This window comes from Rhinolophus hipposideros, assembly GCF_964194185.1.
Source record: "Rhinolophus hipposideros genome assembly, chromosome: 8".
NCBI classification, from domain to species: domain Eukaryota; kingdom Metazoa; phylum Chordata; class Mammalia; order Chiroptera; family Rhinolophidae; genus Rhinolophus; species Rhinolophus hipposideros.
The window spans coordinates 63,594,647-63,617,585 of record NC_138054.1 but is presented as its reverse complement, the minus strand read 5'-3'; the positions used below and the strand labels follow the sequence as shown (position 1 = coordinate 63,617,585).

Below are 22,939 nucleotides of genomic sequence, written 5' to 3'. Positions count from 1 at the left end.
TGACTCACTTGTAACCAATGCAATATTGCAAAGGTGGCTTTAATCTAAATTTAAAACATTAAAAAGAATTAACTTCAACCTAAATGTTATGATGTTATACAAGATTGTAACCCATCTTGCTAGGAGACTCTCACTTGCTGGCTTTGAAGAAACAAGCTGCCATATGGAGGAGAGACACATGGCAAAGAATGCCAACATCAGTCCAAAGCCAGTTAGTGTCCTCCAAAGTGACAACAGGACATACCGCTTGGGAAAGCGCAGGCAGAACCGCAGCCTTTCTGACTCTTCGAGAACTTTATGTGCTACATATGTGCTACAATGAGAATGCCCTAGCTACCTTCGGTTGTAGGGATAGGAATTTGTCTCTAGCAATTTTGTTGCAGGGGAACTTGGTTTCTTCTTCTTCTTTTTTTTTTTTTTTAAAGATTTTATTGGGGAAGGAGAACAGGACTTTATTGAGGGACAGCGTATACTTCCAGGCCTTTTTTCCAAGTCAAATTGTTGTCCTTTCAATCTTAGTTGTGGAGGGTGCCGTTCAGCTTCAATTGTTTGTCCTTTCAGTCTTAGTTGTGGAGGGTGCAGCTCAGCTCCAGGTGGGCTTAAAAACAAGCATCCATACTTCTTGTGATGTGGGAAGACACATTTGAAGTACAATATTGGTTAACAAGAAAATCTGTGATTCCAAAGAAATTCCATTAATCTTCTCAAAAAGTGTTTGGAGGTTGCTTCTCAAGAGATCATCTACCATGTCTCCCCGAAAATAAGACCTAACCGGACCATCAGCTCTAACGCTGCTTTTGGAGCCAAAATTCATATAAGACCTAGTCTTATTTTTATATAATATAAGACCGGGTATAATATAATATAATATAATATAATATAATATAATATAATATATACCAGGTCTTATATAAGACTGGGTAATATAATATAATATAATAATTTTTGCTCCAAAAGACGCATTAGAGCTGATGGTCCAGCTAGCTCTTATTTTCTGGAAACATGTTATGTAATCAAGATTTATACTGGTCAGGTGACATGATCTTACATATAGAAAATTCTGGGGGAAAAAATCCACACCACAGAAACTATTAGAACTAATAAGAGTTCATTCAGCAAGGTTACTGGATACAAGATACATATTAAAAAAATCAATTGTATTTTTCTACACGAGCATAACTAATCTGAAAATGAAATTAAGAGACCAATTCCCCGGGCAGCCCGGTGGCTCAGGCAGTTAGAGCTCTGTGCTCCTAACTCCGAAGGCTGCCGGTTCGATTCCCATATGGGCCAGTGGTCTCTCAACCACAAGGATGCCGGTTCACCTCCTCAAGTCCTGCAAGGGATGGTGGGCTCCGCCCTCTGCAACTAAGATTGAACACAGCACCTTGAGCTGAGCTGCCGCTGAGCTCCCGAATGGCTCAGTTGGTTGTAGAGCAGTTCGACTCCCGCAGGGGATGGTGGGCTGCGCCCTCTGCAACTAGCAATGGCAACTGGACCTGGAGCTGAGCTGCACCCTCCACAACTAAGACTGAAAGGACAAACAATTGAAGCTGAACGGCACCCTCCACAACTAAGATTGAAAGGACAACAATTTGACTTGAAAAAAAGGCCTGGAAGTATACGCTGTCCCTCAATAAAGTCCTGTTCTCCTTCCCCAATAAAATCTTTGAAAAAAAAAAAAGAAGAAGAAGAAGAAACCAAGTCCCCCTGCAACAAAATTGCTAGAAACAAATTCCTATCCCTACAACCGAAGGTAGCTAGGGCATTCTCATTGTAGCACATAAAGTTCTCGAAGAGTCAGAAAGGCTGCGGTTCTGCCTGCACTTTCCCAAGCAGTATGTCCTGTTGTCACTTTGGAGGACACTAACTGGCTTTGGACTGATGTTGGCATTCTTTTCCTAGCTTGATCTTAGCCATTTCATCCTTCCAGCACTCCCACTGCTAAACTTAAAAGAAGGGTCCTCATTGCATGAGTATAAGAATCTTCCCAAACCAAAGATTATTCTCTTAGTTTTTTGTACAACCCCTTTCATTGCAGTCACTTTTGTTTTAATAAAAATTTCCTTTTTTAATACCTAAAAAAAAGAAGAATGAAACAATTCTTACAATAGCATCAAAACTTACAAGTGGAAACTACAGAACTCTTAAAACATCGGAGAACATTCATGACATTGAATTTGGCAACAATTTCATGGATATGACACCAAAAAAGCAAGAATACAAAAAATAGATAAATTGGACTTCATCAAAAATAGAGACAAATTGGACTTCATCAAAATTAAGAACTTTTGTGCATCAAAGAACACTATATAAAGAACTACAACTAAACAAAAACAACCCAATTCAAAAATGGGCAAAAAACCTGAATAAACGTATCTCAAAATAAGATATACAAATGGCCAATAAGCAACTGAAAAAATGCTCAACATCACTATTAAGTAGGGAAATGTCAGTCAAAACCACAATGAGCTAATACTTCACCACTAGAATAGCTATAATAATTTTCAAAAGAGAGAAAAAAAATAACAAGTGTTGGTGAGGTTATAGAGAAATTGAAACCCTTGTACATTGCTGGTAGGCATGTAAAATGATGCAGCCACTGTGGAAAAATTTGGTAGTACCTCAAAAAATAAAACATAGAATTACTATATGACCCAGTAATTCCACTTCTAGATATATACTCAAAATAATTTAAAACAGGTACTCAAATAAATACTTGTACATGAATGTTCATAGCTGCACTATTAACAATAGCCAAAAGATGGAAATAATCCAAATGTCTATCAACAGATGACTGTATAAACAAAATGTGGTATTATCGATATATTGGAATATTATTGGGCCATAAAAAGTAATGAAACGTTGATACATGATATAACATGGATCAATGATGAAAACATTATGCTAAGTAAAATAAGTCAATCATAAAGGCCACATATTATATAATTCCATTTATATGAAATGTCCAGAATAGGCAAATCCATAGAAATAGGAAGTACAACAGTGGTTACTATTAGTGGTGGAGCTGGGGAAAGGGAGGAATGGGTTTCTTTTTAGGACGATAAAAATATTTTAAAATTCAAGGGTGATGTACGCACAACCTTGTAAATATACTAAAAATTATGAATTGTATATTTTTAAAAGAATTTTACGGTATGTGAATTATTTTTCAATAAAGTCGTTACTATCGTGTTTCCCCAAAAATAAGACCTAGCCGGACTATTGGCCCTAATGCGTCTTTTGGAGCAAAAATTAACGTAAGACCCGGTCTTATATTACATAAGACCTGGTATTACATTATTATATTATATTATACCCAGTATTATATTATATTATATTATATTATATTATATTATATTATATTATATTATATTATATTATATTATATTACATTATACCAGATCTTACATTAAAATAAGACTGGGTCTTATATTAATTTTTTTTTTTTATTGGGGAAGGGGAACAGGACTTTATTAGGGAACAGTGTGTACTTCCAGGCCTTTTTTCCCAAGTCAAGTTGTTGTCCTTTCAATCTGAGTTGTGGAGGGTGCCGTTCAGCTTCAAGTTGTTGTCTTAGTTGTGGAGGGCACAGCTCAGCTCCAGGTCCATTTGCCGTTGCTAGTTGCTAGTTGCAGGAGGCGCAGCCCACCATCCCTCGTGGGACTCGAGGAATCCAACTGGCAGCCTTGTGGTTGAGAGCCCACTGGCCCATGTGTGAATCGAATCGGCAGCCTTCGGAGTTAGGAGTATGGAGCTCTAACCGCCTGAGCCACTGGGCCGGACCCCTTATATTAATTTTTGCTCCAAAAGACGCATTAGAGCTGATGGTCTGGCTAGGTCTTATTTTTGGGGAAATACGGGATTAAGAAGAACATAATATTGATACTTTGTTCTGAAATGGGATTCCAGTTTTGTAGTTTTTACAATTCATGCTAAAATACAGAGTTATCTCATGGGATAATAAAAGGTTGAGCTATCTCAAGAGACTGAAACAATCATCTTCCTAGAAAGTCTCCTTCCAATTATATTCCTAAACAAAACAAGCACCAGTATTAAAAAGTAAGAGCCTTCTACTGTATCCCATATGAAGAAGCACTCTTAATTTGAAACAGTAAACAGGTTGACAACCACTGCTACACTGGCGCTGAATAAATTTTCCACTTCCCAGAGGGTGAAAGGCTGGGGCCATTGTACCATTTGATTTTACGGTTTTTCCTTACTCTACAAATGTACACACAATCATGCCACCTCCACTTACACGTACCGCAGTTCTTCCCTAAATAGATTTCACTAACATCCAAAATATTCTAAATCATTTTCCTAGAAACAATGAAATTACCTTAGTTTCTGTTTTACGGTTTTTAAAAAATGAAAAAGATTAGCAATCAAAATAATTTGAAGCTCACAAACAGTTTTAAATGTAAATCCAACCCATTTTGTTTCTAAAAGTATGTTTTCTTCCTAATTCAGTAATACAGGTTATAAAATACGTTCAACTTTTTTAATGCTTTAAGGCCAGGAATTTATAGTAACACTGACATTTGGGGCCAGATAACTCTTAGTTGTGTGGGGCTGTCACGTGCATTGCAGGATGTTTAGCAGCATCCCTGGCCTCTACCCACTAGATGCCACTAGCACCCTTCTACCTGGTTGTAATAACCAAAAATATCTCCAGACATTGCCAGGGGGAAAAACTGCCCCTGATTGAGAACCATTGCCCTACTCCATCAGTCTTAATTATTTGTTAACAGAGCAAATTCGCTAATCTCATCATTAATCTTAAAAACAAACATATTTTTGTGAAATACAGTAGCTGACTACACCTAAAAGAGAAGGTCTCTTTGTTGGTTTGTTTTTGTGTGTGTGTTTTTTTAAATTTTGTTGGGGAATATTGGAGAACAGTGTGTTTCCCCAGAGCCCATCAGCTCCAAGTTGTTGTCCTTCAACCTAGTTGTGGAGGGTGCAGCTCACTGGCCCATGTGGGAATCGAACCCACAACCCTGTTGCTTAGAGCTCACGCTCTAACCAACTGAGCCATCCGGCTGCCCCTGTTTTTGTTTTTTAATAAATCAGTTTCTAAGCAATCATATATATTCCCAAATACGCAGTATGGAAAAATAGAATTATGCTTCACAGCTAACGAATTTAGATTTTCTTCTACACATAACTTTTCCAGAATATAAAAGTACCAGCTTCTCTGTCTCTCTCTTTTTCTTTCCTTATGATCAATAATTAATAATCTATCCTCATAATCAATAATTATATAGGCATTGAAATGGAATTTTATGTTCAAAACTTTCTACTTATACCATGCTAATCTGTAGAATAAATTAATTGCAACCTAAAATATACCACACCCAATAACAATTTAATGTTTTTGGGGGTGTCCTAAGAAATGTAAAATCCATAACCATAGCCCAACTTTAACCAAGAAAATTACCAGGTAGGTTAATTTAAGAAATGGGCTGCACAATCTAACGGAGTCCAAGTTCCTTCCAAAGCAACTAATCAAAAAGATATTTTTACAGCTATACAACTAAAAAAGATTGCTTAAGACAAGATAATTTTTTAAAATAAATTTTGGTAAAGAAAAGGACAAATTATTCTAATTGTAATTCATAGGACTATTGACCCACACGATGTAAAATAAAGATCATGAGGACTTTGCTAGTTGTGGTTTTTCATCCTTCATAAAATATAGCCTATTTTTGTTACTTATCTAAAGCCAGGCTTCAGAACTAAATGAAGAATAGTATAAATTGAACAGATCACATGACTAAGGTCCATTTTAAGGATGAATGACCAGAAGGTCCTAAATTCTAAAACTGAATTATTTTAAAGGAATACAAATAAGCCACATAAATCCACATTCCTCAATGTGAAGTCATCCATCAACCAGTCTTCCTTTTGCTAACTAAGGCAACTAAAAGTTCTTAAGTTACCTGCCTAATTTATATCTCCCACAGCAGAAGTCAAATATTTCCTTTTATTGCCATGGATATACTTTTTATTTAACCCGACCTTTAAAGCTCTATAATCATTTGTACTTTGTAACCAAAGATAAAAACTAACCATTACCTAGCTGTGCAGTATAGTTATTATTGGCAAACTTTTTCTGTAAAGGGGTTAGATAGCAAGTATCTTAGGCTTTGAGGGCCATGTGGTCACTGTTGCAACTACTCAACTCTCTCATTGTACCACAAAAGCAGCCATAGAACATACATTAACGAATGGGTGTGGATATGTTCCAATAAAATTTTATTTACAAAAACAAGTGGCAAGCTGGATTTGGTCCAAGGGCTATAAATTGCCAAACCTTGTATCAAACTATTACGTGTAAGAAGAAATAAACAGACCTATTCCTCTCTTTCCCAACCAATAATGTTGTCACCACAATATGAACTAATTACTTCCTAAAATACCATAAAATACAATTAACTAGCTTTCTCCTATTTTGTAATAGGCATTCATAATCAGATAATGTTAGACCCTATTGCCTTAAATGAGGAATAAGAATCAACTATGAGAATCAGGTTCAGGATTGAGATTTGTACTATACACACTGTACAGAAAGCCTGAGCCAAAAATAAAAATAAAGCCTTTAGGTTCAGATCTAGACCTATATGACTCCAGCAAAGGTAGATATGAGGTCACTGCATTGGGACACATCCATAACCTAGAACACAAGAACTCCAAGGAAAAACATTTCCCCTGAAGATAGGCTTTAAATAAAATATAAATTACAGGAGAAACAAAAAAACCATGAAAAAGAACCAGCAGACCAAATAGCAACAGCATCCACACTCAAAAATTGCAACTAATCTGAAAGGGACTTAAAACAAACAAAAAAATGTTAATGGTCAAAACTTACTCATCTCTGTGCAACTATATTAGAAAACCTATAAGGAATAATAATTTTCTAGTAAAACTAATTAAGCAAAATTGACTCAGAAGTAACAAAAATCTAAATTACTTAAAAGAATAGTTAGAGTTTTCAAAGTAATTGGACAAGCATTTCACAAGGGAATTCTACCAAATATTTAAGGAATAAATTATTCCAGTATCATTTCAATTGTCTCAAAGCATGGGGAGGAAAAAACTTCCATATTATTTTTATGGGGCAAGCATAACATTGCTACCAAAACCTACAAACAAAAGCATGAAAGAGAAAACCACACACCATTCTCACAAATATCAAGGCAAAAACATCCCAGCAAAAAGAAGTTAGCTTCACATTAAAGAATAATACACCAGGAATGCAAGGATGGCTCACTATTAGAATACCTACTAACATAAATTTACTAAGAGATCAAAAGAGAAAAATACTTTTATCAATGTAAGTATTAAGAGTTCCCCCAGAGAATCAGAACCAAAAAGATATACAGATAGAAAGAGATGACAGGAAATTGGCTCAACGATTATGGAGGCTGAGAAGTCCCAAGATCTGCAGTCAGCAAGCTGGAGACCCAGGAGAGACAATGGTATATAGTTCCAGTCTGAGTCCAAAGGGTTGAGAACCAGGATAGTCAATGGTATAAATCCCAGTCCAAAAGTTGGCAGGCTCAAGGCCCAGGAAGAGCAAATATTTCAATTCCAGTCCAAAAGAAGGAAAAGACCAACGTCCCAGCTCAAGCAATCAGGAGGAATTCCCACTTAATCATAAGAGGGTCAGCCTTTCTGTTCTATTCAGACCTTCAAATGATTGGATGAGGATCATCCACATTAAGTATCTGTTTTATTCAGTCTGATTCAAATGTTATTCTCATCCAAAAACACTCTCTCTCCTCTCTGTGTTTGGATCTATTTGTAGTAACATGGCTAAATGCACCAGGAAGGTTGGAATATCAGTAAATACAGGACCCGTTATGGCACCTCCTTCAGGAAAATGGTGAAGAAAATTGAAATCAGCCAGCACCCCAAGTACACTTGCTCCTTCTATGGCAAAACCAAGATGAAAGCACAAGCTATGGGGTGACTGGTTAGCTCAGTTGGTTAGAGCGTGGTGCTAATAACACCTCGGTTGCCGGATCGATCCCCGCATGGACCACTGTGAGCTGCGTCCCCCTCCTTAAAAACAAAATTTATAAAATGGACAAGCTATGGGGATCTGGCACTGTGGTTCCTGAGTGACAGCTGGTGGTGCCTGCACATACAACTCCACTTCTGCAGTCACAGTAAAGTCATCAGAAGACTGAAGGAATTGAAAGACCAGTAAGTAGAAGCTCCACAATTCGAAATATTGCTAGCCTATAAACAATAGGTTAATTTATGTAAAAACAGGCAAACAAATAAAAATCTCTCTTAAAGACACACCCAGAATAATGTTTGACCAAATATCTGGACGCTCCAAGCCCGGGTCAAGTTGAAACATAAAATCAACCATCATACCATAGATTCTGAAAAGACATTTGGTAAAATTCAACATTCGTTCTGCATAAAAACAATTTTTAACAAATAGATGATATTTTGTTAAGATTTTCAAGATCCAATAGAATAAAAGGTATCTATTTCAGCCCCCAAATCAGGAAACACAACAAGTTTGCCCATCAAAGTAAGGAACAAGATAAAGATATTAAATATCATTATTATTTAACATTTTAGGAAGCATTAGTCAAGCAGTTCGTTGAAAAAAAGTGAGGTATAAAAAATGGGAGATAAATTTATCATCATTCACAGCTGATATGATTATATACCATGAAAACCAAAGCAAATCAACTGAAAATCTGTTGCAAACATTAAAAAAATTTAGAATGCCAGCTGCATCAAATATCAATATGCAAAAATTAATAGCCCTCATATGCAAGCAACACAAAGAAGATAAAATGGAAGGAGAGTTCCCAATTACAACTTCAAGAGAAAAGAGAAAAAAACTAAGTATAAACACCATAAGAAATGTACAAGATATATATATATATATATATATATATATATGTATACATATATATATATACGTACATATATATGTATATATATATTTTTAATTTTTTAATGTCTACTGAGGGACACAAATATTTGAACAGATGTAAAAGAATGCTATGTGTTTATACAAAAAGACTATCATCAAGTTATCAATTCTCCCTAAATTAATCTAAAAATGTACTCTAATCTCAATAAAAATGGCAATTGTATGTTTTTGGAAACAGGCAAACTGATTCTAAAACTCACATAAAAAATAAGGAAGAAACACCAAGAAAAACTTGAAAAGAAAGAACAATGATAAGGAACTAAAGAGATATTAAAATAAAGCCACAATTAAATTATTATAACAGTGTGTACTGGTATATGAATAGACAGGTGAATGCAATAGAATAAAGTCTAGAAAATGACCAAAATACTTAGGAAAATTCAGAATAAAGGTGACATTTCCAATCGGTGAGAAAAATATTAACAATATAATAAATGCTGCTGGTACAACTGTGTAGCCATCTTAAAACTGAATTCCAGATGGATTATTTAAATATAAGTAGTAAAATCATAAAAGGATTATAAAAAATGATAATTTTATTTACAATATAAGAGTGCAGAGGGCCTTTCTAAATGAAAGAAATGGGAGTCAAAAATGAAAAAATTAAGACAGTAAACAACAAAATGAACTATTTGTAAAAATTGTTACAAGCTAATTTAAAAAACACTGCAAGCTTGGAAAACATTTATAATTAATAGAACAGATATAAAGAAGTCCTACAAATCATTAATATATAAGAAAAATGACCTTGTTAAAAAATGAGTAGTATGTGCCATGTAGAATTCTAGGCAATGAGGATACAGCAGTGCATAAACTGATAAAAAGAGATAAAATCCCTCCCTTCACTGACCTTACACTCTTGTAGTCTTCTATCTCGCAGTAGGTAAGTAAGAAAATAAATATAGATAACTGATATATAAATACACACAAATACCAAAACACTCTCAGAAACACATATACATATATTTGCTATCTATGCAAAGAATATCTCTAGAAGGATACATAAGGAACTATTAAATATTGGTTGCATCCAGGGAGGAAAACTAGGAGTCTGAAGAAGGTAAATGATTGTTCATTGAATAACGTTTATACCTTCTGAGTTTGTACCATGTGATTTAAAAAATAAGTTCAATTAAAATTAAACAAAATTAGATGTTCAAAGAAAAGGATATCTGAAAAGAGAAACACATTTAAGAAAAACAAATAGAAAGTCTAGAAAAGAAAAATACAGCAAATGAAATAAAAAATCTCAATGGATGTTTCAACAATAGAGTAGAACGCAAATGAAAAGTAAGTAAATATGAAAATAAACTGAGAATCACCACCCTTCCAAAAAACAAACAAAAAAAGGTAAGGAAATTAAAAATATGAAATAGAAATTAAGAAACATGAAAGACAGCATGACACAATCCAATATGCATATAATTGGGGCCTTAAGAGACCAAAGAAAAGAGCAGAATTTAAAAAGATAATGCCCAAGAACTTTCTAGAATTAAAGACAGACGTGGTTTCTTAAACTGAAGTATATCACATCCTGGGAAGAATAAATATAAATAAATCCACTCCAAGACCAGCATAGTGAAACTATAGAACAAAGAAAAAGGTAATTCTAACTACCAGAACAAAAAGACTGATTACCTAAACAGGAGAAACAACCAGACTAAGAATTAACTTACCAGCAACAATAGAGGTCAATAAAAAAATAAAGGGAAGAGTATTTGCGAAATGCTGAGGAAAATAACCATTATCCTTAATTTTATTATCATTAATTATCATTTAAGAGTTTATTCAACATAAAAATAGAAGTAATCACAATAAATATAAACAGATTACAATCTCTGTGTCTTTATAGGCAAATTCAATTTCACATCAAAAAATTTAAATATAAAACTGTTTCATAGAGCACACAAAAATATACTATCACAGACGAAATAAAAAGAGATGAAAAAAGATATACTGGGAAAATAATAACCAAAGCAGTAGGCAAATGCATATGACAAGAAAGAACATTTATAACAGTGTGGTATGACAGAGGAATAGACAAATTTAAACAGTGGAACAGAACAGTGTTCAGAAAAACAGATTTGTGTTTAAAAGTTTATTTTCGTTTCTCTTTTGATTTAATTAATTATGTAAAATTTCATACAGGTTTAATTAAATGAATCACACACACCCAGAGAGACACACACACTAAAAAGTTCTAAAGAACCTTGTACCGCCCCTCTCCATAAGTAACTCCTATTCTTAGTTTCTTATTTATTCTCACAGTTTCTTTATGACTACAGAATCAAATACAATTTCTTACTTTTCTGTCTCTCTTTTAACAAAATGCAGCATAGCATACAAAATACTCCGAACTTGCTTTTTAAACTTATATCTGGGAGATCTTTCTGCCTCAGAACTTCAGAGCTTCCTCAATACTTTATATACTTGCAAAGTATTAAATTACATGGATGCTTAATAATTTATCTAACTAGTCCTCTATGAATATTTGGGCTATTTACAAACATGCCACTACAAACAATAATCTTATAAACATGCTATTTAGCATGCTTGCAAGTATACCTGGATGATAATCCCCAAAAGTGGAATTTCTAGCGAAATCAAAGAGAATATATCTTTGTAATTTTGATAGCTATTTTCCATTTGCACCCTCCTCCCACTATAGAAGTTATATACCACTTAACTTTCCCACCATTAATATATGAGAATGACTATTTTCCCACAGCCTCACCAAAATAATGGCATTATCAAACTTTTAGATTTTTGATACGGGATGATTAAAATGGTATACTTGTATATTGCATTTTAATTTGCATTGCTCATTATTTGGGAAGTCGAGCAACTTTTCACATATTTAATAATCACTTATGTTTCCTTTCCTGAAAACATTCTGCTCATAACCTAACTCAGCTTTCTACTGAGCTACTGGTTTTTCTATTGATTTCTAGGCACTGTATATTAGGATTAACACTTTGTCCATGAAATAGCACATACTTTTCCCCAAGTTAGTTCTTGTCTTTTGACTTTTCTTAATGCTTTTTTGTCATGCAAAAATTATTTTGTAATTTTTGGGTCGTTGAATTTATCAAAATAATTTCTACAGCTTTGAATTCTGAGTCATAATTAAAGACACCTTTCCTACTCCCACATTTTTCACAGGTGGGACAAACCATTCTTAAAATTTTTGACTCCAGCTTCTAGTCCCACATGTAAGGAGCTTGGAAGTAAAAAGCTGAGCAAACTGAAAAATCAACAAGTCTCAGATCTATCAGGGAAGTGAGGTCACAAGTCAAACCACTGCCCCGAAAACTGAAGAGACAGGCAGGCAGATTCAGAGAATCAAAACTCACCAGAGCAGAAACTCATGAGCAGAAACCCCTGGATGAAACAGTGCTGGGGTAGGAATACCTCAACTATAATTGACTAAATTGCCAGAGGCACAGTATGGACAATTTTGAGAGTTAAAAACTCCAGGGGGATCCACCCATAGAGGTACCCCCACGCTTTTGTTTTACCTCCAGGGACTCTACCAGGTTCTCAAAGTGAAGGCTGGAAATAAATCCCCTCTGACTTCCTGTCAGGGGAGGGGAAAAGGAATCATTTTTAAAATACACCAGAAGCTTCTTAACAAAGTCTGCCCTCAGGAGAAACTATTTACCAGAGCCTAACTTCCTCAAGGGAAGGGAAAGAACCAATTCCAACACTTGTGTGCATCAAAGGACACTCAAGAGAGTGAAAAGACAACCTTTGGGAGAAAATTTCAAATTACATATCTGATAAGGGATAAATCCCTTATATACAAATACAACCTAATTCAAACATGGGCAAAGGACTTGAATAGACATTTCTCCAAAGAAAATACAACAAAGTTGGTTCAACGTCACTAATCATTAGAGAAATGCAAATTAAAGCTACAATTTGATATCAGTTCATACCACTAGGATTGCTAATATTAAAAAAAAGAAAAGAAAGAAAATAAAAATAACAAGTGTTGGTGAGAAGGTGGAGAAATTGGAACCCTTGTGCACTGTTAGTGGGAATGTAAAATGGTCAGCCACTGTGAAAAATAGTATGGTAGTCCCTAAAAAAGTTATACATAGGCTAAGAGAAATAAAACAGTCACACAAAAACAAATACTACATGATTCATTTATATAAGGTATCTAGAGTAGTCAAACTCATAGAAACAGAAAGTAGAATGGTTGTTGCCAGGAGCTGGGGAGAGAGAAAGGGGGAGTTGTTGTTTAATGTGTATAGAGTTTCAGTTTTGCAAGATGAAAAAGTCCTGGAGGTTGGTTACACAACAATACGAATATGCTTAACACTATTTAACTGCAGATTTAAAAGTGATTAAGATAGTAAATTTTATGTTATGTGTATTTAACCATAAGTTTTTTAAAAAGTTAAACATAGAATCATTAATACTATATGACCCAACAATTCCACTTAGAGGTAAATACCCAAAAGAATTGAAAGCGAGATCTCAAACAGATACTGTACACCAAAGTTCACAGCAGTATTATTCACAAAAACCGAAAGGTGGAAACAAGCCAAATATCTATCATCAAATGAATGGATAACCACAATGTGGTATATACACACAATGGGATATTCAGCCATAAACAGGAATGAAATTCTGATATACACTACAACATAGATAAAACTTGAGGGCATTCTGATAAATGAAATAAGCCAGACACAAAAGGACAAATATTGTATGATTCCATTAATACAAGGTACCTAGAACAGGCAAATTTATAGAGACAGAAAGTAGAAGACAGTTCACAGGGGCTGAGGGGAGGGGGCAATAGGGAGTTATTGTTTAATACATACAAAGTTTCTGTAGGAGGATGAAAAAGTTCTGGAAACAGATAATGCACAACAGTGTAAATGTATTTAATACCACTGAACTGTGCACTTAAATATGGTTAAAACAGTAAATTTATGTTACGTATATTTTATCACATTAAAGAGAGAGGGAAAGAGAATAAAAGGAAAGGAATAGGAAGTGGTAAGTTGAGATAACTTTAAGGAGGTGTTTTGGTCCTAAAGAGAACAAGCAACAAAGGATCATAAGGTCAAAATAAGTCACACGCCCCCTTAAAAGAAGATTTTTTTTAAATGAGAGAAATAACAGAATGTTTACATGCAAATGAAAATAATTTAATAGAGAGTAAAGTATGACATAGAAAAGAGAGGGGAGAATTTCTTAGGTAATGTCTTTGAGTAGGCCAATGGAAATAGGATATACCATAGAAATAGAAATACGGCTTAGATAGTTCTTCCATAGAGACAGGTATAAAGGCCAAGTAAGTGGGTAGAGGTGTGAGTTAGAAGCCATAACTGGTGATTGGGAGGCTGTGGAAGTTCTCAGCTTGCTGCAGTATTCTCAGTGAATTAGAAAGTAAGCTCATCACTGAGAGAGGACTAGAGAAGAAGTCCTGGGAGTTTGGTGAGAGAAAAAAAAGGTATGAAATAATCTTCTGGGAGAGTAAATGAACTTGGGGAAATATGATTGCCTAGGAGCATTAAAGGCTCAATTTTATTAAAAATAAGCAAACAAAAACTGTATGTGTGGGTACATTATGTGTGTATGTGTATATACGTGTGTATATATATATATATATATCTTCTAATATGTATATGTAAATTTTTATATATGTATATAAGATGTGTGTATAATACATATATGCATAAGCACAGGAAAGAGTCCAGAGTATACATACCAAATTGTTAATAGTGCTTATCACTGAAGATATAGATATAGATGGGAGAGGGGGAAGTGGAATAGACTCCTAGATTATTTAGATTTTTGATCAGCATGCATTATTTTATAATGAAAATGATACAATATCTCACAAGTTCATAAATAGCTTGAAGGGACAGTTTAGAATACTGCTCGAGATACACAGCGCCCTGACTAGGCAAAGCCTATGTCCTAATTAAACACAATAATCAATTCTGCAGTGAAGCTGACCATCAACAAGACCATATGAGAAAAGCTGAGGCATCACTCACCTTGAACACTTCAGAGAAGAAGCCAGACCCTATTTTTTCACAGGTGAAGTCGTCTAACCGTGTCAGTCTGGAAAAGGCACTTATAAGAGCCCGATAGGAAGATGGCCAAACTCTTCCCACCTGGGTCATGTTCCCATCTCCTCCACCACCTCCTTCAAAATCTTCAAGACGCTCCACACGTGGAGGAAATCCTGCAATGGAATTCCGTTTGCTTCGATCCATAGTCACAATAATCACTTTTTTCTTCTTTATGAAGGAACTCCACACATAATAACTTTTTGTTGAGTTTTACTTCTCTTCCGGTTTGACACTAAACAAAAGACACGACATTAAAACCATTAATAAATAAAAACATACAAATCAATGAACTATCAATGTAAAAATATTTCCTCTTTCACATTCAAATTCCTGATTTTCAGATCTCAAATACACTTTATTCCTTTACCTTCAAAAAACAGTGATATATTTAAAACTGAAGATGTAGTCAATCTTTAACATGAGTAGAATACAATGAAGATCACCTACTACATTCTAAAAAACAAAACAACAATGATAATCTCTCTCATTCATTGAGCACCCATTACCTAGGAAACATAGTATAAAAGCCAAAAATATGTCATTTGATTCTCAAAAAATCCATGATATGTGGTCAAGTAATCAGTAATACAGTCACTAAATGGCAGAGATAAAATTAAAATGCACGACTGTCTGATTCAAAAGCCTGTGCTCCTACCAATGCCCTTCATAGCCTCACATAATTTTCTCTTCATTTGAAAAATTATTAACTCCAAATACCAGGGATGCCAAAAAAAAGTATATATTTTAAGAAATGTTACCTATGTATTACTTTTCGAAGTTGAATTACAGTAACAATGTGTAGATATTCGCTCAAAAGATGGCATTAATCAAATGAATATTAGCATCATATACAATTTTAATACAGTTTTTTCCTTTCTTAAAACGTGTATCGATTTTTTTGGCACCCTCTGTATACAAAACAAAGGTGATCAAGATTTTATACTTCAAATTATATAATTTTAGAAAAAGAAAACTAACATCCAAAAGCAACTTAAAAATTCACTATTGATTAAACAGCACAGCCCAGCAGAAGTGACTGTAGAAAGCTCCACCCTATCTGATACATAACAAAGAATAACACCACAAGCCCACTTTTTTCTTTTAGCCTGTCTCTCCCTACTTCTACTTCTTTCCATGAGAATCAATTTTAAGGGTCTTATGCAAAATACAACCATGTGACTGATCTTCAATTAGTGAAATGCTTTCATAAATGTGGTGAATACATAACCCAGACTGGTGGCAGGGCTCCCAGAGCCATCTATACAATATGACCCTGCTTCCTAAGCAATAGCCAGAACTCAGTGGCACGCTACCCAATATGAACCAATCATAGTTCCTTTTTTAGCAATTTGGAATTAAGATATTCCAGCCTCAGTTTGGCTGCTTTCTAAAAAGGAAGTCATATAAACTCAGGAGTGTTGACCATGGACATTTTCTATCACACAGCCTGGAAAGCAGAAAAAGCCAAGTGACTACCATAAGGCCAATTTACAAAGGAAAAAAAAAAAGACAAAGAACGTCTTGATTTTCCTAATGTGCTCTATCTAGTCCCCAATTTCTGAGGCCCAACTGCATCCTAGTTTAAGGTTCCATGATATATCCCTGTATCTTCAAAAAGAAATTATTTTTGCTTAAGCTAATTTCACCAGAGTCCATAGAAGGAAGACTAATCCAAGTTCTCAAAGAATAAAACAGTTAAGTACCACTATTGAACCTCTGCCAAAAAGTGGCAACAGATCACTAGATCAAAAATTTAGGATTATAAGACCAAAATATTTTTTAGGTTTACAGCCAGTAGAGACCATAAAGTTTCAGTCACTCATTTTATATCTGAGGAAACATAGGCCCTGAAAGTAGAAATGATTTGCCCGCAGCTATAAGCTAGTTACCAGCAAAGCTAGACTTGAAGCCAAGAGTAGTTAGTGCATTTCTAAAAGTCTGTCTGTTAATTATCGGTTTAAAAATTACCCAAGGAGCTTGTTTAAAACCCAGATTCTTGGGTCTCAACCTCGACCTCCTAAATCAGAATCTCTTGGAGTGGAACCTGGAAATTTTACAAAGTTCCCCAGTGATTCCTTTTTTTTTTTTTTTTTAAATTTATTGAGGTGACAATTGTTAGTAAAGTTACATAGATTTCAGGTGTACAATTCTGTGTTACATCATCTATATATCACATTGTGTGTTCACCACCGAGTCAGTTCTTTCCATCACCATATATTTGCTCCCCTTTACCCTTATCTATCACCCCCCTCATCTTCTGATAACTCCCCAGTGATTCTTATGTACACTAAGAGTTGGAGACACTTTACAGCAGGGAAAGGGAATATTAATAGCTTAACACACACACACACACACACACACACACAATTTTATAAGTATTTTCTCATTTAATCCTCAAAATATACCATCCAGGTAAGTGTGATCCCCATTTTACAGAAAAAGAAATGAAGCTCAGGAAGTAACTTGCCTAAGGACATACAGCTGGTAGAACCAGAATTGGAACAAGGTCTATCCAGCAACGAAGTTCAAGCTTTTCCCGTTTCATTATTAGTGTTTTTCCTCTAAGAGAGTTGTAAGAAGTTAAGCTAGTCTTATCTGGGTAGAAAAAAGGACCAGGATTTGAGTGCCAAGAAAGGCCAAGTTAATCGTAATATAGACAGAGATAGAAAAGAAGGAAAAAGAAACTACTTTAGAAAAATAAAATACAAGCTACTGAAGTTAAAATTGAATATATAAAACATAATTGCCTGCAAAATTAACTGAACAACTTGATAGGCGTGCCATCTAGTGACCTTTTCATTTTTTAGATATATTTCATTTTGAATGAAATACATTCTTAACCTCCCCGGAGCCAAGAATAGAATGTGCCCTGGGGTTGGCTTTGGAAGACAGAATTGTTTGTTGCAGCTCAACAGGTAGGGTTTTACATTCTCAGCTGGCTGAGAGGAGGTAAGAAATTGCTAATTCCAACTGAGCTGGTTTGGGTGGAGTCTGTTACAAGCTCACAATAGTACAAAAGACTGACATTTTTTATATTTTTATTTTGAAAAATAAATAGCTTTGTATCTTGGTTCACAGAACTTTTCAAGGGGGGAAAGTATTTTTTAAAAGGTATATGCTTACAGAAACTCTTGACACATAAGCACAGGAGACCTGAACAAGGCTATTCATTTCATTTCAGCATTTTGTGTAATAAGGGAAACAAAGAAAACAATCCAAAGTTAGTCAGTAGGCAAAACAGGTAAGTTGTAGCATATTTTTCAATGAAATATACAGCACTTAAAACAAATTAACTATATCTAGCAACATGTATTTCAAAAGCATACTGAGTAGGGAAAAGAAGCAAATTGTTAGAAGTATCAGAATTCAAAAAAACTGCAGGGATATCACATCCCTACAATATGATACCATTTTAATAAAAATTGTATTTTTAAAAATATATAGAATATATATATTATAGGCAGGATAGCATATTGATTAAAGGTATAGATAGCCTCTAGAGCCAATGTGGGTTCAAATCCTTGCTCTATTAACTTGTAGCTATATGAACCTGGTCAAATTATTTTAAAATCTCTCTACATCTCCAGTTCCCCATCTATAAAATGGAAATAAAAATAGTACCTACATTATAACATTTTATATGTATGTATTAAGTCATTTAATCTTTATAACTATAGGGTTATTGATTAAAATGTACAGTACCTCGCAGACAGTAAGCATTCAACTCTTGTTGGTTATTATAATTATTTAAAGATACATTTTTATAGTAAATGTCTAAAAACATGAACTGGAAAGATAGACACTAAATTCATAGTAGTAGTTGCCTTGGTGGGAAAGTAATGAGATAAGGGAAACAAAGGAGACTTCATCTATAGCACTAGTATTTTGGTTCCTTCTACTAAAAAAAATAAAAAACCCGTAACAACACAAAATGATAAATTTGCTAATTTTTTTGTTAACTAATATTTGTTAATTCTGGGTGGTATTATATTGTATTCTTTTCTATATTTAATAATTTAATATTTTTAAATTATAAAAAAGGAATTTTACGTGTTTTTTTTCTTTTGTTTTTTTCCTTTAAGTCTACTGCCAATACAACAGCCATGCAGTATGCTTACGCCAAGAAAACTGAAAACAATTTGCAAATAAATAGCATCCCAATATGCAAGCCAAGTCTTTAGATTCTCAAACTTTCATTCTGCAACAGTTCCATTATAGTTTTTGGTCCAAGAAGTATTTACGTCTTACGATAAAAACTCAAAAGTATTGAGAGAATTTTTGAATAGCCTAACTTGTTTAAGTCCACAAACTTAAAATATGAAAGCATTCATGACAAAGAGATTGATATTTAGTTGTAAAGCCTCTATCATATGCTAAAGTAATACTAATTACTAAACAGTTGAAATCATTGGTAAAAAGTACAGACCTGGGCCGGCCAGTGACTCAGGCGGTTAGAGCTCAATGCTCCTAACTCCGAAGGCTGCCGGTTCGATTCCTACATGGGCCAGTGGGCTCTCAACCACAGGTTGCCGGTTCAATTCCTCGAGTCGCGCAAGGGTTGGTGGGCTGCGCCCCCTGCAACTAGCAACGGCAACTGGACCTAGAGTTGAGCTGCGCCCTCCACAACCAAGACTGAAAGGACAACAACTAGAAGCTGAACGGCACCCTCCACAACTAAGATTGAAAAGACAACAACTTGACTTGAGAAAAAAAAAAAAGTCCTGGAAGTACACACTGTTCCCCAATAAAGCCCTGTTCCCCTTCCCCAATAAAATCTTTAAAAAAAAAAAAAAAAGTACAGCCCCCTCAAAGGAGTAAGAACTTTATTAATCCATTTTGGAAAAATGTTGAGCATGGGAAAAGTGCAAACCATGTCTTCTGCTCCTATGGCCAGCATACTAGATGACCACATTTTAAATGAAATCAACAAAGCTATGAACAACTTTCAATTCAATCTGACAAATTTTAATTAGCCATAAATAGCAGCAATGGTGTGTATAAACAGACTCTAAAGCCACACCCTATTTTTAAATTCTGAGAATGATTAATTTTAAAATCAGAAAATAAAAATAAATAAAATCAGAAAATACATTCATTGAAATATGTGACATTTTATGATGTTTTCAGTCTCTGGATTACCTCTCTCTTGGTCTTATTTATGGAATATTACCTTTTGATACTAATACTAGTATCAAAATACTAGTGCTCCTTAAAGTATACATTTTGGGGGAAATAGAGACAACTACAATTACTCTCACATTTACTAGAAAGATATGATTTTTTTAAATGCATGTTTTGCTCTAAAGAGGCTACTTAATTCAAGAGACTACACTTTGTTGATCAACAATAATTTTAGTGATGTTGAACATTTTTCCATATGTCTGCTGGCCATTTGTATGTCCTCTTTGGAGAAATATCTATTCAGGTCCTCTGCCCATTTTTTAATTGGATTGTTTGGTTTTTTTGTTGAGTTGTATGAGTTCCTTATATATTTTGGATACTAGTTTGCAACAATATGGATGGATCTTGAGATTATTATGCTAAGCGAATAAGTCAGACAGAAAAAGCCAAGAACCATATGATTTCAGTGAGATGTGGTATATAAAATTGAAAACAATAAAAGAACAAGACAAACAAATGAAGAAACAAAAACTCATAGACACAGACAATAGTTTAGTGGTTACAAGAAGGTAAGGGGTAGGGGGGTGGTAGATGAGGGTAAAGGAGATCAAATATGTGGTGATGGAAAGAGAACTGACTCTGGGTGGTAAACACACACTGTGATATACAGATGATGTATTACAGAATTGTACCTGAAATCTATGTAACTTTACTAACAATCATCACCCCAATGAACTTTAATTTAAAAAATAATAATTTTAAGCTTGTAAAAACTTGTAATTCTTAAATGAAAACTGATGATATTGTGATCTGCTTTATTAAAAATATTTCAGCTAGGACTGAAGAAATAACTCTCTAAATGTGACTATGAAAGAATTAATGTACTATATACCAAGTCCCAAATTTTTTGCTAGTACTGAGGCACACAAGAAAATCAGACTTAATGTATTTTCAACTATCTTGATAACATGCTGTATTTAATAAACATTTCCAATATACAAAAAAAAAATTTTTCAGCTAGAGTCCCAGTGGTTGTCATGTGAAAATTTAGGGGGGAGGGAGGTCCCTGTCAGGGAGAATTTATTGTCACAATGGTAGAGGTGTGGGGTGGGTACTATGGACATTTTAGTGGATGGGACCAGAGAAGCTAAATGTCCTACAATGCACAAAACAGTCCTGCACAACAAAGAATCGCCCTGCCCTAAATGCCAATAGTGCCCCAGTTGAGAAACACTGGTTAGAAACGTTTAATCAGTTTTGTTCTTCAACTAGGAAATAGCCTTTCAAAAATGCCAAAATTATGTTGCTTACCAGGACACAAATAATTTTTTAGTAACTGTGTTCTCAATTTCAATATTTATAAACTTGGAAGTTCAAAAATGTTTTTCTTTTCTACATAAGTGGGTTTCTTTTCAAAGGCTAATTTCCACTTATATTGGGATTGATTTATTTTTCACACAAAAAGGTACAATTAACAGCTCTGATTGGGGAAAGAAATTTAAAAAGCTATCCATAAAAGTTAGTGAACTAAATATCCTACACACAATATTTCATATTTTATCTTTCCAAAGTAGGAATTCCACAAATCATTTTCCAGACAGTCAAGGAAACCTTTTTAGGACTCCCAGTTAGACCACAGTCCCGTCTGAAATGCTTCTTGAAATAATAACAATTGCAGTCACCATTGACCATGCGTCATGCATTCTACCAAGTGTTTTGCGAATGCTTTCTCTAATCTTTATGACAATCCTGCAAGGTAGGTATTATCTCCAGTTTAAAGAGGAAGAAATTAAGACACTGAGAGATTAAAAGACTTGCCCAAATTCAAACAATCTATGACAGACTCAGGATTCAAAGCCAGTAGTTTTAAATCCAAACAGTTCCCATTATGACATGTCTCCTCCAGAAACACAGCTAAATTTCTGTCAAAAAAGATATGCATATTAGCTACATAGAAAAGCTACTATTCTCCACCCTACCTTAACATCGGAGACAAAAGAGTATATAGATGATAGCTCCACCAGCCTCAGTCATTCAGTAACATTCTAGTCATAAAAATTAATATTGGTTTAGACAGACTGTTTAAAGAATGGATACCAAGCCGACAGGGAAGATATGCCAATTCCCAATCATTCCTTCTTTTCCATTCTAATGTACAGTACTTGTTGTTTCTTACTCTTTCATTTCACAGGAACAAAGTAGGTGAAACTTCACAATAGTGTAGATGCAAATAAAATCCTGCAATGCACTGAACCAACAGGTAGCAGGATATTGCAAAGTATTAGCCAACAACCAAAACTCTTCTGTATCCATCCAAATATGGAATCATGAGTACTCAGAATTGGTTATGAAGTCCTTCAAAGTGAGCGAAAAGAATTTCTGAGAATTCAGTGGACTTACACCCTAATATAAAGAGTAGAAAAAGAATGCAAACATACTTTATTATATTTTGTTTTCTTTTTATAATCATAAAAAGTCCTTAACTAATTCAAAATAAAACAAGGATGTTATGGGTAAAATGTAGCCCAGAAAACTGGCCATTTTCCAGAATAGGAATACTGACAAGTACATTAACTGTGTTTATCAAGACCAACCACATGGAAAATCTACATGACAGGTCTACTCAGCAGCTTCTAAACTTTCTATGGACCAATATAGCAAATAGAGATGCATTTCAGGATGACTGCCTAATTAAAAATAAAAGCAGTACTGCTGAATTTGCCATCCTACTGTGAAATATTGAGTTGCAGTT

At 34.5% G+C, this 22,939-nt stretch overlaps 1 protein-coding gene and 1 pseudogene across 3 annotated transcripts in view; one reads left to right on the top strand and one right to left on the bottom strand.

Moving 5' to 3' along the window:
• The window catches only part of TESK2 (testis associated actin remodelling kinase 2), a 113,306-nt gene that overhangs the window by 78,547 nt on the left and 11,820 nt on the right, over window positions 1–22,939 (bottom strand). For both annotated transcript variants that reach the window (XM_081055015.1, XM_081055016.1), the window contains exon 2: window positions 14,989–15,298. In XM_081055015.1, coding sequence (XP_080911141.1) covers window positions 14,989–15,210 — 222 coding nt within the window. In that variant the 5' untranslated portion in view covers window positions 15,211–15,298. The remainder of the gene's footprint in view (window positions 1–14,988; window positions 15,299–22,939) is intronic.
• Window positions 7,818–8,218, top strand: LOC308500738 (large ribosomal subunit protein eL43-like; annotated as a pseudogene). The gene is made up of 2 exons: window positions 7,818–7,974; window positions 8,108–8,218. The product of its transcript is annotated as a large ribosomal subunit protein eL43-like (transcript).